The sequence below is a fragment of the Aythya marila genome (genome assembly GCF_965140915.1).
Source record: "Aythya marila genome assembly, chromosome: 6".
Taxonomy (NCBI): domain Eukaryota; kingdom Metazoa; phylum Chordata; class Aves; order Anseriformes; family Anatidae; genus Aythya; species Aythya marila.
Genome location: NC_139047.1, coordinates 39,237,583 through 39,252,832, shown reverse-complemented (window position 1 = coordinate 39,252,832; position 15,250 = coordinate 39,237,583). Strand labels below are relative to the sequence as shown.

The window sequence follows — 15,250 nt, the reverse complement described above, 5'->3', positions numbered from 1 at the left end:
GGCACGTGGGAGAACAGGCCAACCCCCACCTCTCTACAGCCTCCTTTAAGGTACCTGTAGAGTGCACTAAGGTCGCCCCGAGCCTCCTCTTCTCCAGGCTGAACAAGCCCAGCTCCCTCAGCCGCTCCTCCTAAGACTTGTTCTTCAGAACATCTCCATCTTTTAGTTTAATGCCATTCCCCTTGTCCTTTCACTACATTCCCTGACAAAGAGTCCCTCCCCAGCTTTCCTGTAGGCCCCTTTTAGGTACTGGAGGGCCTCTACAGGGTCTCCCCACAGCGTTCTCTTCTTCAGGCTGAAGAACCCCATCTCTCTCTTTGTAGGAGAGGTGCTCCAGCCCCTTGATCATCTTTGTCGTCCAACTCTGGACTCACTTTAATACACTCACCCTTTTTCTGTTTGATTCCCAACAATCATAAAATAGTTTTATGTTAGTTTCATGTGAAGGGTGTAGATTGAGTGGTTTCCCCTACCGCAGGTTTGTGCTTTACCCAGTATGTACATCATTTTACTGGAAGGAAGGAGTACAAGACAATGCTGAGATCAACTTCATAGAAATGACTGTCTGAATGGGTATAAAGAAGCCTGTTTCCTACTGCAGAAAACAAAGGAAAAGCTAGGTGCAGAAGTTGTATGCCCAGATCAAAAAATTGCTTTGTTAAAAAGTTTGCTTCCTTGGCACATCAGTTTACCTAAATATGATACCAACTACCTTGTCTTTGAATTCACAATTAGAAATAAGATCACTAAGTTTTGTTATGGAAAGTGCTGTCAACGCTGCCCTCTTTCACGTACTTGTACACATACTGTACTCATGCCGTACATAAGTACATGCACTTTTTTTACACACACACACAAGTTTTGCTTCACTCAGATTTTACCTAATGCTACAACACTCACTCACTTATCAATGCCTCCCAGATACATCTAGATAAACCCATAGTAATTAAACAATTGTAGGAAAGAAGAATTGTAATGGAAGTGATTACAGGATCCAAGCCCTACTACACACTGCTAGCATGCTGCTATTGGAGTAGCACCAGGCACCATTTCTCCATTCACAAGTGACATTCCCACAACACTGACTTCCACCTGATTAGAGCAGAAGGTAATGTGTATATAAGAGCCCTCTAATAGTCTTTAGTATAACACATAAGGTAGCCTCTTTCCTAAAAGCATCAGCTCTCATTCTTGTGACCCTCCTTTTCAATATAAGTTTGAATTGAAGAAGTTATTAAAAATTGAAATACACTTAGCAGTTAGGGTTCAAAAATGTTATGCACATCTTCAGCTCTTAAGACCTCATGTCAGGGCAAAAGAGCCAATTTCAACATTAAAATCCACACAGTCTATTTTTGCACTGTCAGTCTTAATTTCTTTCAATTTTTTAACCCCTTCCCAGACCGTTTCATACTACAGTTGTGCCTTCAATTTAGGTATGTTCTCCTCTTTCCTACTTGCAGTGGTTCTTCAGGGCTAACAGATGCAAAAACGGTAAGATGTAGCTAACACACAGACATTAAGTTATGTTCAGAAGAATGGGAGTCATCCCATACAGCTTTAAGTTATGCCGACTTCAGGCTATTTTTTTTTTATTCACAAGTAAAACTATGGGACAACAGGGGTTACTTCTGCTTAAGAATCACCTATTGCCGTTTAGCCTCAACCTCTTCCACTTTTGACTTCAGTTAGAACGAGACAATTATGAATAGTCAAGACAAAGCTTTCAGAAGTTAGAGCTCCTCCCCTGCAATCCTGTACATCAATGTTTCATCTTTTTCTACTAGGATGCAAAGAAAGATAGATTTACCTGTGCACCTCAGCAGAAGCGTGCAAGCTTGTTCATACAGCCAAATGTGACACAGCTGTGGCAACCTAACATCTTACTACCTTTTCAGCTATTATTCCTGAACAAGTTATACTCAAAGAAGGTCACAGAAGTCTTCCTAACCAGATTTAGTTTGACACTACTAAACTTTTCTGTCTCGTCTACTTCCTGCTGCATTCTGAAGCTTTGAAATACTTGAAAACTTTTTCAAAACTTTGTCAATATAAAAAAAATCAAATGTATGCAACCATGAAGTTCAAAGAAAAATCTAAATATACTATTGCACTACCCTCAGATGTGGTGACTAAGAGGATGGATGTTTCCACATTAACTCTCAAGTCAACTTCCATCATTAGCTTACCTTTTCAGTCTCTTCATAGTTCTGTCAATAAATTTTAAAAAGATGTTGTCATCAGGAATGTGAAGGACCATGAAATGGGACAACTCTGCAATTCAAAAAATTTATGTTTCTCCCTGTCTGGATTTTAGGGGTCATGGAGAGGAGTGAGCAAAAAAATAAATTCTACAGGCTGATCAGTGTTGTTTGCCTTGCTTCATACCTTCACCAAAAGAAGCTCGGAAATGTCTTACAGTTGAAAGAATTGGAAGGTCCTTTGAAATAAAACAGACAGAACTATGAAACTGAACACAGCTTCACAAGAACACAAGAAGCGGTGGATGTAACACAGAACAGAATGTACACATTTTTTTCCCCCAAACTTTTCTAAATATCTTCAAATACAAAATACAAAATATGCCCAAACCTGTGGAAACCACTGCATAAATTAATTACTTCATTTTAAAAAGAAGTTCCTGCACTTCTACTTACTCTAGCATTCACCAGCCAAGAATTATTCACTGATTTTTCCCAGTATTTCATTTCCACATCATTCAATTTATACATGAAACTTTAGATCTTTGTTTTTAAAGCAAAGAAAAACAAAACAAAAAAGAAACAGTAAAAACTATATACCCTAACATCCCCTTCTATTCAGGGACATAGCAGAATTGTATTTGTTTAAAACAAAGTGAGGAAACCCTTTCTTTTGCAGATATTACTCTAGATAGATGTGATCAGATCCTCAAACAGAAAATACAGATTTTTTTTACCTAGAGGAGAGAGGCTTTTCAAGCTTCAGACTTTGATTAAAGTGTGGTCCAAGCTCCATTCCAAACAAGCTAATTTTCCTTTTGAGGTTAAACCAATTTCCATTTAGTATTTTAAAGAAAAATGTACCAGGGAAAGCCTCACTACTGAAATCTTTAGCCTACTATGTTTAAACAATTCCAGCTGTTAACTTCAAGTTAGTGGTACATACAATATTAACAGGATGCCTTTCATCTTGCTCTGAGATCACTTCTGTGCATCTTTGTTCTAGTTTCAGGGTTTTTTCTTTCTAGAACAGTTCTCATCATTCAGTCACTTCGAAAGATGCTGTGGTGAAGTGTAAACTTCAGAAGACCACAAGAATTTTCTGAGTTACCTGCCAGCTGAATACAGAACTGCTTTTTGCAAAACAACACTTAAAAAACCTTCTTTGTAGGACTTTAATTTAGTACAGTTTTAAAAGTAGCATGGCAAGATATATATTTAACTTCCTTTTCAAAGCAAATGTAGTGATTGCATTGTTTTAAAGGTTTTGACAGTTTTAATGTGGTAGTCTATGTACTGTAGTGCACAGTACTTATTTAGTGCATTAAAGGACTATTTTTTTTTAAATCTTTTACTTCTTTATTATTATTATTATTATTATTATTATTATGGGAGTAATAAATTTGTGTTGCCAAAAAGCATAAATTCACTCTTACTGATAATTTAGGATCTAAACTAACCAGAAAATCAGACATATTAATCTAAATTAGTAGTTCCCAGTTAAAGATAGAACTGTGAGGGAAAAGGTAACTGTCATGGAGATCCTTTAAGTTTCTAGCCAACAGAGCTTCACATAGGCTTCAGCATACCCTGCACAAAGCAGGCAGGTTTAATACTCAGCCGCCAACACCTGCACTTCTTTTACTATTACTTATTCTCAAAGAGCATTGCTTGTCATTGTCTGCCCATGAAAACAGGAATTAGCGTTCTTAATTATTTTCTCCCTGAAATAAAATACAGTTAAGTAGTGGCCTACTGAATTTAAGATTAATAGAAAATAAAACTTATTCTGCTATTAATTAAAATTTGTTAATGATTAATTTTACTTTCAAAAACCCCTGCAGTTAAAAGAAAAATCAGAACTTGATGGAAGCTTGATAACCAACTTTAAAAATTTTCACTTAATTTCAATATATTTTTTCCTAAATACATGACTAACAATACATATATATCTCCTGTAACACATAATAAACCTTTTGCTATAACATAGTTGAAAAAGTAGTTTAAAACAGATTTTTATAGTTCATGGTTCTGAACCTCCGACTTTGGACCATGTTAAAGCTGACAGGACAATACATGCATCCTGCTCGCAGTATTTCTATGATAAGAAAAGTGATCAAGCTGCTCTCATCTGCCCTTCTTCCTGGCAGCAGCTCCAGAATGAGTGCGCTGGATAGGCACTTCCAGGAACCTCCTGGTTCAGACCTCCTACTTTTGCACAAAATGAGTGCTCTGCATGTAAAGACTCTAGTCAAAGCAGAAGACCTATGGCATGCAGACCTCCCCACACTTAGCGTAAGCAATATTGGTCACCCTCTGTCCTGAAGACTGGGCATCACTGCTGCAACAGAATAAATTGCTGAACTTATAATACACAACTCATCTACATTATAAAATATTTTATTAATACTCATACCTGATTCTTTCTTGTTCCCTTTTCCACCCTCTCGGCTCTTTTTTAAAACTGCCTTTAACATTTTAAATGTTGTTCCTAAAGGATAACAAAGAGAAACACAATTAAATGCAACATTAATAATGGCCATTCAGACAAAACCAAACAAAACAAAGGTAGGTTCAGCATAAACAAAACAGTGAGGTAATTAGAAGAAACTTATTGGCAGGCTTTATTTTTAGTTCAATGTAGCTTGGTTAAGCAAAGTCCTAAAGCAGAAGGCATTTTTAATACTTGAACTAAATAATTAGAGTTCACTGCCTTTTTATAAAGAAAACTAATACAGCATTCTCCACATTCCATGTGTAATTAAGGTTATAAGGCTAAACCTCTGTAAGTTACTGTAAGACACCCTGTCAAAAACAGAAAAGAATAAAAGCCCAACTCCTGACTTGAGCTCATCAGCAAAGCTGAAGGAACTGGCAACGTGGCTGGATGAGCTGGAGACTGTGGAACTACAGAACTGATAGTGGACAATGGGACATGGTATCACCACACTAATGTTTTTCACCTATACAACACACTCTTGACCAACACAAGAACAGCACAACAAATTAAATCACTGCAGTCCTTATCACTGCTATGTACAGACAAGTGTCAGACACATTCATGACTGTGAGCACATGCATTTCTGTCTCCCAGTCTGTGCTTGACGTCTCAAATTTAACAGTCAACTTCAAGCAAGCAGCAGTTGCAGATTTGAGAATTACAAGTATAAGAAAAATATATCCAGGTTATAAAATTGGAAGACAGTTTAGATGTTTCAGGTAACTATCTTCCATTACAGGGAAAACAATGCAAGGAACAGTGAAGAGCAGTTCTTTCTCAGAAACCTTTCTAAAGCATCTATAAATTCTAGGGGGTTTTTTTGTTTGTTTTTGTTTTTGCTTTGTTTTTGTTTGTTTGTTTTCTCTCTCCATTGAAAAACTGCAAAGCTATCTCAGTTTAGCACATGATATGCAACATGAATGTACTACAAGTCATGTCCTCAGGTCCACTGTTATACAGAAGGAAAAAATTCCTTAGAATTTTCTGAGAGACTCAGACACGATCAGCTGGAAACAGCCAGATGATACAGACCACAAGCCACTTACTAAGTTGTACAAGGAGCAGCGCTGCCTTCCAAACAACCAAAGCCACCATCCCTCGCCACAGGGTGCTACCAGGCCTCTGGAGGAGCCCTCGCCCCACCGTGCTCAGAGCTCAGGCCTGGGCCTGGGACAGGGCTCTGAGACGCCTGGAGTGCCAGCGCCCAAACGCAGGTAACAGGCTGCTTACTGTAGAGAACAGACGATTCGGTGAGATGTAATTACATTAGCCTGCTAGGTATTTCAAGACCGTTACACAGAAGTGAACAGCTTGTACTTCAGATCTGCTCTGGATAGACTAGTCAGGACGGAGGAGGACAGGAAAAGAGCATGCCCATAAGGAAAGAGTAGAATACTTTTCTCTGAAACAGCTCAGACAGACATCTGCAAGAAAAGACATTCAGCTGTGGTGCTTGAGTAAGAAGTGTCGGGCTGAGGATGAAACATCTGCACCAGTTGATGTGCTCATCCGCCTGACCACAGTGTTGGGCAAGGGGACAAAAACAAAACAAAAACGGCAAGAGAAGCTGTAAACCTCACAAGCTTCTGCTCTAGGCATGAAAAAAAAAGTTGGTAAGCTTTAAAGCTCATCTTCATTCCAGCTCTATGAAAAGTAGATCATTGACAGAAATCTTCCAGATGGATGAGACCCTTAAGGGCCAGCCCAGCACCCTTTCCAAAGTGCCTCCCACACCTCTGCTCTGTGCTGTCAGAGGCAAGTCAAGAGCCCCGAAATAAACATGGGCACTAGAATGCCATAACTGGTTAGCAAACAGTTAGTCAAGAAACTATAGATAAAAAGAAAAAATTACTGAAAGGGTTGTTAGGCATTGGAATGGGCTGACCAGGGAAGTGGTGGAGTCACCATCCGTGGAGGTCTTTAAAAGACATTTAGATGTAGAGCTTGGTGATATGGGTTAGTGGAGGACTTGTTAGTGTTAGGTCAGAGGTTGGACTAGGTGCTCTTGGATGGCTCTTCCAACCTGGACGATTCTGTGATTCTGTGAAATGGCTTTTTTTTTTTTTTTTTTTTTAATACTGAAAACGGTTCAGACCTGGTTACTTAAAGCAAGGCTACTTAAAGCTTCAATGTCCTGTGCTAGATTGAATGTTTTAAGTTGGGATTCCTTACAGAAATACACTGAATGAGGAAGAATATAATCTTATTTTGCTTAAATAGAGCCTCTTTTTTGTCGTTTGTTTTTAAAGAGTCAAATAAACATCTTATAGTTGTGGAAAACCAACAAGTCCTCAAATCGTACTTAAAAATCAAGCACTTAAGAACATCTTCCCTAGCTTGAAATAGGTATGAGAGAGAAAGAAGAATGATTTTGCATTGAGAACTATGTATAAAAGCATGTTTGAATTATTACAGATGTTCTTTAATATTACAGAACTAACTTCCCAGTATCTGTATGAAACACTTATCTTTATTAGTACTTCAAACTACGTTTTTCTTTGCTTATCTTTTTTAAACAGCACCACATTCAAACTTGCAGACTAAACAAAAGGCTCTTACATACATTAACAATGCCAAAACTATGAAGGCAAGCATTAAAAAGTTAGGATACTAGAAATTTAAATGCTGGACTGTACAATCCAAATTTTTTCTTTTGTACATAAACTGTGCTAAAATCTTTAATTATGTAATTGTGTCCTATTCATTCAAATATTCCAAAGGATGCCTACAAATAAAATAACCCCCTTTTTCATCTATAGCACACTGACTGGGACCCAAGAAAGCTATGCATTATATCTACAAAATGACAGACTGAAAATGCTGTAGTGAACGTTACTTGCACAAAGACAAGCCTTCTCTGATGTTTTCACACAACTGGGTAAAGCACAGTACTGTACAGGGCAGCTGTGTTATACATTTCATACCTATCAGCCAAACTGAACAATACTGATATTTTCTCTGACAAAAAATAGATTCCAACTCCACTGTTCTCTTCCCCATGCTCTTGAACACCACTTCAGAAAGGATCTTGCAAATTTTAGCACATAACTTTTTTTTTTTTTTTTTTTTTTTTTAAAGAAAAAAGAAGAGGTAAATTGTTCTGGTTCTTCTTGAATCCTTCCAGCCACTTCACACCACACGACTTAAGATACTGCTACATGTGTGAGTTTGGAACAAACACAGAGTCTGTGTTTAATGTTTGGACACTGGTCATTTGTTCCAGAAACCCAGATATATAATTTTGACCTTATTGTTACAGTTTGAAGGTCATAAGTTCTGTGGAACTCGTTTCTATATGTAATTGGACAGCTCCTTAAAATGAAAAATTTCCCAGCTCATTATAGTAGGTCACAACTGAGGTAATTATACTCAAGAGTATTATAGCTTTCAATTAAAAAAAAAAAAAAAAAACAAAAAAAAACACAAAGCTTTACTACCTGTAAGCAGGTGTTTGCAGATACAGTTAAAGCATTTAGTGAAGACAAAAGTGTTCAATCATATAATTCAGGGCTGAAACATAATGCAGATGTAGAAGAGTGGGAAGTCTAGTTAGATTTGCAGAGACATTTTTAATTTGGTATTCTCTAACCTATGCATGGCTTTGAATCTTTCATGTTTCCTCTAAAATTGTTCAGTGTTACACATTACTGGTATGTTTGTTGTACGACAAATTTTACATACAAACACTTTAGAACATCACAAATCTTGCAGAACAACAGATTTTACTAAATTCGACTAGTATCATGAACACAGAAATAGTTTTCCTGACATCTTGCTAAAGCTCATAGAGCATATCTAATCTAGTTCTGCCTTAAAGAGAATACTGGATGTGCTTTCCCCCCCCCCCCAAGAAGTGATACAGCTCACTACTGTAATGCAACCAGAACCAAAGAATACAAGAGGATAAGTAAGTTTGGTTTGACGGAGCTGAGCCTCCACAAAAAAGTAATAATAAAACAACTTTTACAGAATTGTAAACAGGTTCAGTGCTAAAAGAAGCCTCCAGAAGCAGCTCAAAGACAGAAGAAATGTGACATTAAAAAAAAAAAAAAGTCAGTGGAAATAATATTGGGCACAAAGAGGAATCCAATGGACAAATGATGTGAAAGCATCAAACTCTCGTCTGCTTTACTGACTGTGGCTAGTGATCACCTGTTTTTTTCTAATTATATTAGACTTATTATTTTATTATTACTAATTATATTAGTCTCACTTCTTTGAGACCATAGGTGTTTTCTTAAGTCAGCTCACTGGTGAGCTAAATATTCCAGCTGATTCCCATTATAGAGCTCCCAAAACAGATTTAAAACAGAAATATTAAAACCTAGCAAATCCCAACAGTTCATAGTTTAGGTGAGAAAGTTAATGACTGGGGGTGGGGAGAGAATGTGGAAGAGTAATAATAATATAAAAAAAAAAAAAGAAGAAGAACTGATTTTGACCTAGATTCACGACGAAGGAACTATACTCATCCCGTACTAAGGATATAATAAACAATTTCTACAGACATACATTAGATTTCTACACAGAACTGGCCCTCTGCAAGGAAAGGGAGGACCTTAATTTTCTTGCCTTTCTACCTTTCAGCTGGAAAGCAATTCATTTTCAAGTTAACTTCTGAGCAAAATGTTGCCTATCATGAACATCAGGATAGATTGTCTGAACACTGTGCATAATCTTAAGCAAAAATAAAGCTTTTTTTCTTTACAGGCTTCCACACCTCCTGGATTTCAAATATAGAACTTCTGATACAAGCATCACTGTCTTGTCATGTGATGCTGTATCATCTTAAATTCCTTTAAGTTGTATGATAAAATAAATGAAGTTAAAAACAATTTGAAAAACTGTTAAGCTCTAAATGCTTTTATCCTGGTTTAATGATTTAGACTGTAGAATTGGAAGAGAATGTTTAATTTGGCAGCATAAACTGGCTAAACTGGTTGTATATATATATATGTAATTAAAAAAAAATGTAACCTGGGCAAGCTCATGACTTCTAAAATCCGATATAGCATACAGATCATCTGTAGAGTCTGGCAAGACCAATTAATCTCATTAACATTAGTACAAGTGTTCCTTGTGCGACAGGAAAACTGAACTTATAGATCCATAGATGCTTTACTGCAAGACAACACACTGTTCACTTGCCTAAAAATTAATGTGTGCTGTCAGTGAGTTGCCTTTTAAAAACATACTTTCTAACTTGTAAGTTGACTGAATATAACCTAGTGGGGAAAAAAATTGCTGCATAGCACTTTACGTTCGAAATAACAGTATGCTAATAGTCTTTTTTTTTTTTTTTTCCTAGAGAAGGATAATCAAAGCAGCTCTTAAGAAGAATATTAGTTGAAGGACTGAAACAGCCCTAAAAACCCATTTCATCACCATATCAAACCCAACAGCAACTAAAAGTCTCTCCCACATTCTTCTCTTCCTTGTAACTGACAAATAAACAAAAATACTGCTTACATGAGTTTCAAACCTCTTTCTCCTTTTCTTCTAGCACTGCAGTGTGAACACAGCACAGTGCAAACTGCTTCCATCATTCCTATGCAGAATGCTCAATACTTCCATCTCAGTTTCTTTCACTTCTCATCTACCTGCAGCTGTCTATGCTCACCAATGAAGGCTAAAAAAAGGGTGAAACTTCCATATCGTTGTTCATCATGCATTACATATGACCTTGTCTCCTAAGGATAACTTTCACTTAAAACTAAAGCTACTTTTATTTGTTAACATAGTTTAATTGACATTTAGAATTCTGTCTGGCTTCAAATCTAACAACGTTCTTTGGGTTCCTTTTGTAAAGAAGCTATACAAACCAATTATTCCATGGAGACTACCAGAGACCTCCCCCCTACTCTTATTATAATCATAAAGTCTAGTAAGGACTGGAGGAAAAATGTTTTATTTTGCTAGCAGATTATGTGCTACTCTGTATATTTTTCTAAGCTGGTAAAGCAGTAAATATACACAGCTATGGAGCTATTGACTTCTAGCTGTAACTCATTATTGTTTTTACAGTGAAATTACTAAGCTTTTTCAGGCATGACAGTGGATCCTAGGTGATAAAGAAAACTTGTCCCAAGCTGTAACAGTGTAGTCCCTGCCTGAGAGTTCTAACTACGAAATAACTGTATTTTGTGGTTGACTTTAGTATTTTTGGTATGCCAACCAGAGTTAGTTCAGTATTTGGGGATTCCCAAGACCACTTCAACACACTGTTAACAACTAGTTGAATCCAACATGTTTTTCCAATAAACATATAATTCCTTTTAAATAACCCAAAGAGCTGATGAGCATAAGCAAACTACTTAATGAAAGTCTAGCAGTTCTCCAATAAGGCTTATAGCCTTTCTTAGCTGAGTATCAAATGAGTTATTTTAAGTGAGCTTTTATAAAGGAGTCATCAAGTGGATCCTGATGGATCAACATGGATAGCTGCAGAAAAGATATGCATCCTAAGTTACAGACTTGAATTTTAAAAGGTAACAAGCAAATATGAGGGAATCTGAGAAACTTTTGTAATTTGGATGCCCAAATTGATGTAATTCAAAATGCAGGCCTCGTCATTTTATTTTCTATTTCATATGTCCAGTATTTTGTTTTTAATAGAAACCTGGGGAGAACTCTCAGGAAGTGCACCCTGTACACTGCACTTTTCAAACAAGAAAAACATGGCATCCAAGTCAGAAGAAGAAAAGATCAGAGCTCTCTATTTGTGGGGAAAAAAACAAACAAGCAAACGAACAAAAAAAAAACCCACACTGTTGTGCTTAAAGCCTTGATGCTGCCCTGACAAAGAGTTGAAAAGAGGTGCAGTTAAGAAGAAAGCTGGCAATTTAGCAGGTGATACTTAGCCAGTGAGAAGATCACTAAGAACAGGTCTAAAAATCAACAAGAAAAAAAATCACTCAAAGAGTGAAAACAAACAAACAAAAAAAAACACACACACACACCTCATACCAACACTGTCAATTGTATCAACGTTTTTTCCCTTATCCATCCTTTTAAAGGAAGAACAGGTTTATTACATTTAAACAAACGTTTCCCTCCACCCCCTTCTCCACCAATGCCCTCACAGAAGCCCTAAGTGACTGCATTTACTTTACACTGGGGAAAAAGGGCCCAACATCATAAAGGTCTAGATAACTAGTACCTCTAGAAATTCTTTTCAACTATGATCTGTAATTTCAGGTACATTGTTCTCCCTGCTTGTTTGGTCTTCTCCAATTCATCTGATCTCTAGAAGTGTTAGAAATACTTGTCACTATAGTAAGAAGAAAGCAGAGACCTTTGAAACCATTTTAGGAAAACCTTCACTTAAATACCACCCTTTCCACACAAATTGCCAGGAGCTTTAAAGCTTTAGTTTTTCTCCAAAATAATAAGTTATTTAACATCCTCTATCTTGAATAAAGATGTATACGTGTGTTCCTCCTATAGTATAAAAGCAAACAAAAAAACAATGAACACTTCCAGCAAATTTTCCTCCCTTGCTAATGTACTCTTAATAAAAAAAAAAAAAAAAAAAGTGTAAGTATGAACAAGAGAAAGGAAAAAAAGCACAGCTTAGTGTGTATTAAAAATACAAACAGCTTATTTGTGATTTTAATATTACCACTTATTTGAAGTTTTATGCAGAGCAATCGTTACTCCTAATTAAGAATAGGTACAGAAACACTAAAAAACCCTTCTCCCACCTGGAGAAACATAGACAACTAACTAGGTTTAGAAATCATTGCAACTGCACCTTGCTTATCCATATCAGACTAGCTTTAATACCTGGCTGCTTCTGGTGTTGTCTCCTAGCAAACAACATAATCGCCACATGAAAGAAATCTGCATGGATTAACTCTCTCAAGGTTTACTTCACATCATGCATCACGGCCACTGCTTCCATTGAGCTGCACAACTGCCATGGCATACAGTTGCACTAAATCCAACACGTGCAGCTGAAGAGACCTTTTCTATTAATAGACATCAGTCTTTTCATCACATTTGTATGTCTTTACTTCGACTAACGTCACATACTGTTAGCATTTAGGTAAGGGGCAAATAATTTACATCTGTCACTAGCTCATTTATCTAACAGTTGAAGTTTGTCCTCCTGCACAAAAAGACTACAGAATCTTGTAAAAGGGACTCCTGCACATGCTCGAATATGACAAAGGCTTCATTCACAACCTCCAGGCCACTTGTTACACTCCCCCCCGCTGGGTAAGCACCGTCCTATTTGTAAGTATGCCTTGTCTAACTCCTGACTATTAGATCTCACAGCCCTTTTGCCTGCTGGTTTTAAAAGTGACTCTGATTGTCAGAACCTTCCCAAGCAGGAGCTTATTAACAGAAGTCAACTAAACCTCCTGAGGAGTTCAGTGATCAGGTGAGGCTTCAGTGCATTTTTAACATGAAAACGCATGGCCCTCACTCCTTCTTGAGGATCTCTTAAATACCAGATATGGACTCATTATCCAAGGGATGCTACTAGTAATGTCACACAAGTAGGAAGATACCCCAACACTCTTTTGCTTATGCAATCAAAAATTATATTAGTTGCTTAAAAAAATGGATCTCCCACCTGAGTTCATGTTGAATGTTTTAAAACAGGTACTGCCCTCCAGCCCCAATCCCACCGTGCATCTTTGGGATACACAAGATACTTCATACAATTGCCTCATACTCAGAGCATGAAGGGAAGGGGTAGAAAGTCCTTTGATTTAAGAACTTGCATAATCATTTTTTTTCTAAATGAGGGATTCCAAAACATGATCAGGTGTATAAAATAGAAATGCTAAGTTACGTAAGGAGTAGATGGATACTGTTAACTTCATTCCTAATCTTTTACAAATTATGTACTTCACAACCTAGGCAATATACCCCTTGAAAAGCAAAAAGACAGAAAAAGTTCCTCCACCTTTTCCCTGTTTGCAATTATCTCTTAAAACTCAGAAACTTCTTCACATGACAATATTTTGCAAGTATAATTACTACTAGCAGTTACTAACATCAGCGTCAAAAAGATTCATAGCTTTTGTTGCACTTCCTTTAATGATTTGTGGCATACATGTCTCATATACCTTGCATATAGTGGGTCATTTTCAAAGATCTATCCACAAGAGTTCATCGTGTCTGAAGAGTACAAATAAACTGATCCTTCACAGTATGTAACCACCTGAGCTAGTAGTACCCACAAACTCCATATTTACCTACTTCCCAAATTCATGCTGCTCAGTCTCTCCATATTTAAATCCTGAAAAACAGTTAGCATGTATTTGCAAAGAAGTAAAGGGTGAAACATCTTAGTCATTCTACAATTTGCAAAACAGTACTTAACACCTCTCAGCACAGGATTTATTAAATGTGTACTTCAAGAAAAGATGTATTGGAAAAAGTGCGTTTAGTACAAGTATCCAAAGATTCCATCCTAAGGTTTGCAGAAAACTTAATATAGCGACAGTGCTGTTTTGCCTTTAAATGCAGTCAGAATATCATTTGTTACACACAGAGTTTAAACATTTCCCTTTTCTGGCAAAGTCAAATTCCTTTCGCTTAACTGTGTTTTTCAGTCAGGAAGAAAACAAAAGTCACTTAAAGCAGCAAGATGTTAGTGAAGTAACAGAAATCAAGACAAGAGAGTATGTAAAAATCTTTAAAACAATTACATTACGACATCAATATTTAACATTTTTATAATAAAGTGTGTATTTGCAGATCCACAAGACCCCCAAATCACGAAGGAACAGGAACATTTGATAAAGAAAGAACAGTGGGTTTTGCTCGTCTTTTTTAAAGGCACAACTTATAATGAGCTATATTTGGGTTATTATTACTCAAATGTATGAATGAAAATGACAGACACGCTGAAGAAGTCTGTCTCTGAAAAAGCTTGTAATGTAGCGTAAAAATGTTTCTAACAGGTTGCTTTTAGCCAAAACTAAACAAACTCACTGAAGTAAACCAGGTATTATTGAATGATTTTTCTGCGAAACACTAAATCAATATGACATTTATTTTTTTTAATTTATTTTTCTAGATATTTCTCAAGCAGGAAGATACAAATACAAATACAGATACAAAGCTGACAAACTATGCTGCACTTGTTTCACTTGTTGCTCACTCAACATCCTAATTATTATTATTATCATCTATGAGATACTCTGCACCCCCCCAGTTTATCTGACACCCCTGAAAGCTGTGTCTCAATTTAGTAGGAGACTCAAAAGGACACAGAGGTTTCTGAGGTTTCCAACATCTTGCTAAATAGCAGAACTGCACCTGAAGCACTATTAACATACAATAAAAGAGGTGAAAGATGAGGAAGCGTGAGAAAAACATCCTCACTATCATGCTAGCTATTAGAATGTGCATTTGCAGTAGATTACTTCCCACCAGTCTGGTTTTAGATTTGACTTCCCAGGTTTCATCAACATACCTACCCCATCCTGCAACCACTCACTTTTCTGCTATGCTACTATCTGACCCTACTGCAGGTTGTTTTGGCCATGGTCTCTAAGGACTGTGACCACAGGGGAAAATGTGGTCTCTT

General features: G+C 36.9%; 1 protein-coding gene across 9 annotated transcripts in view; it reads right to left on the bottom strand.

Annotated features, from left to right (window-relative positions):
• TANC1 (tetratricopeptide repeat, ankyrin repeat and coiled-coil containing 1) overlaps window positions 1-15,250 on the bottom strand; it is a gene marked incomplete at its 3' end in the record, with an annotated part of 97,169 nt that overhangs the window by 68,353 nt on the left and 13,566 nt on the right. For 8 of the 9 annotated variants that reach the window (XM_082763700.1, XM_082763698.1, XM_082763697.1 and 5 more), the window contains one exon: window positions 4,618-4,692. The exons of the other annotated variant lie outside the window; for it this stretch is intronic. In XM_082763700.1, the coding sequence (XP_082619826.1) occupies window positions 4,618-4,678 (61 nt within the window). In that variant the 5' untranslated portion in view covers window positions 4,679-4,692. The remainder of the gene's footprint in view (window positions 1-4,617; window positions 4,693-15,250) is intronic. 9 annotated transcript variants of the gene reach the window in all.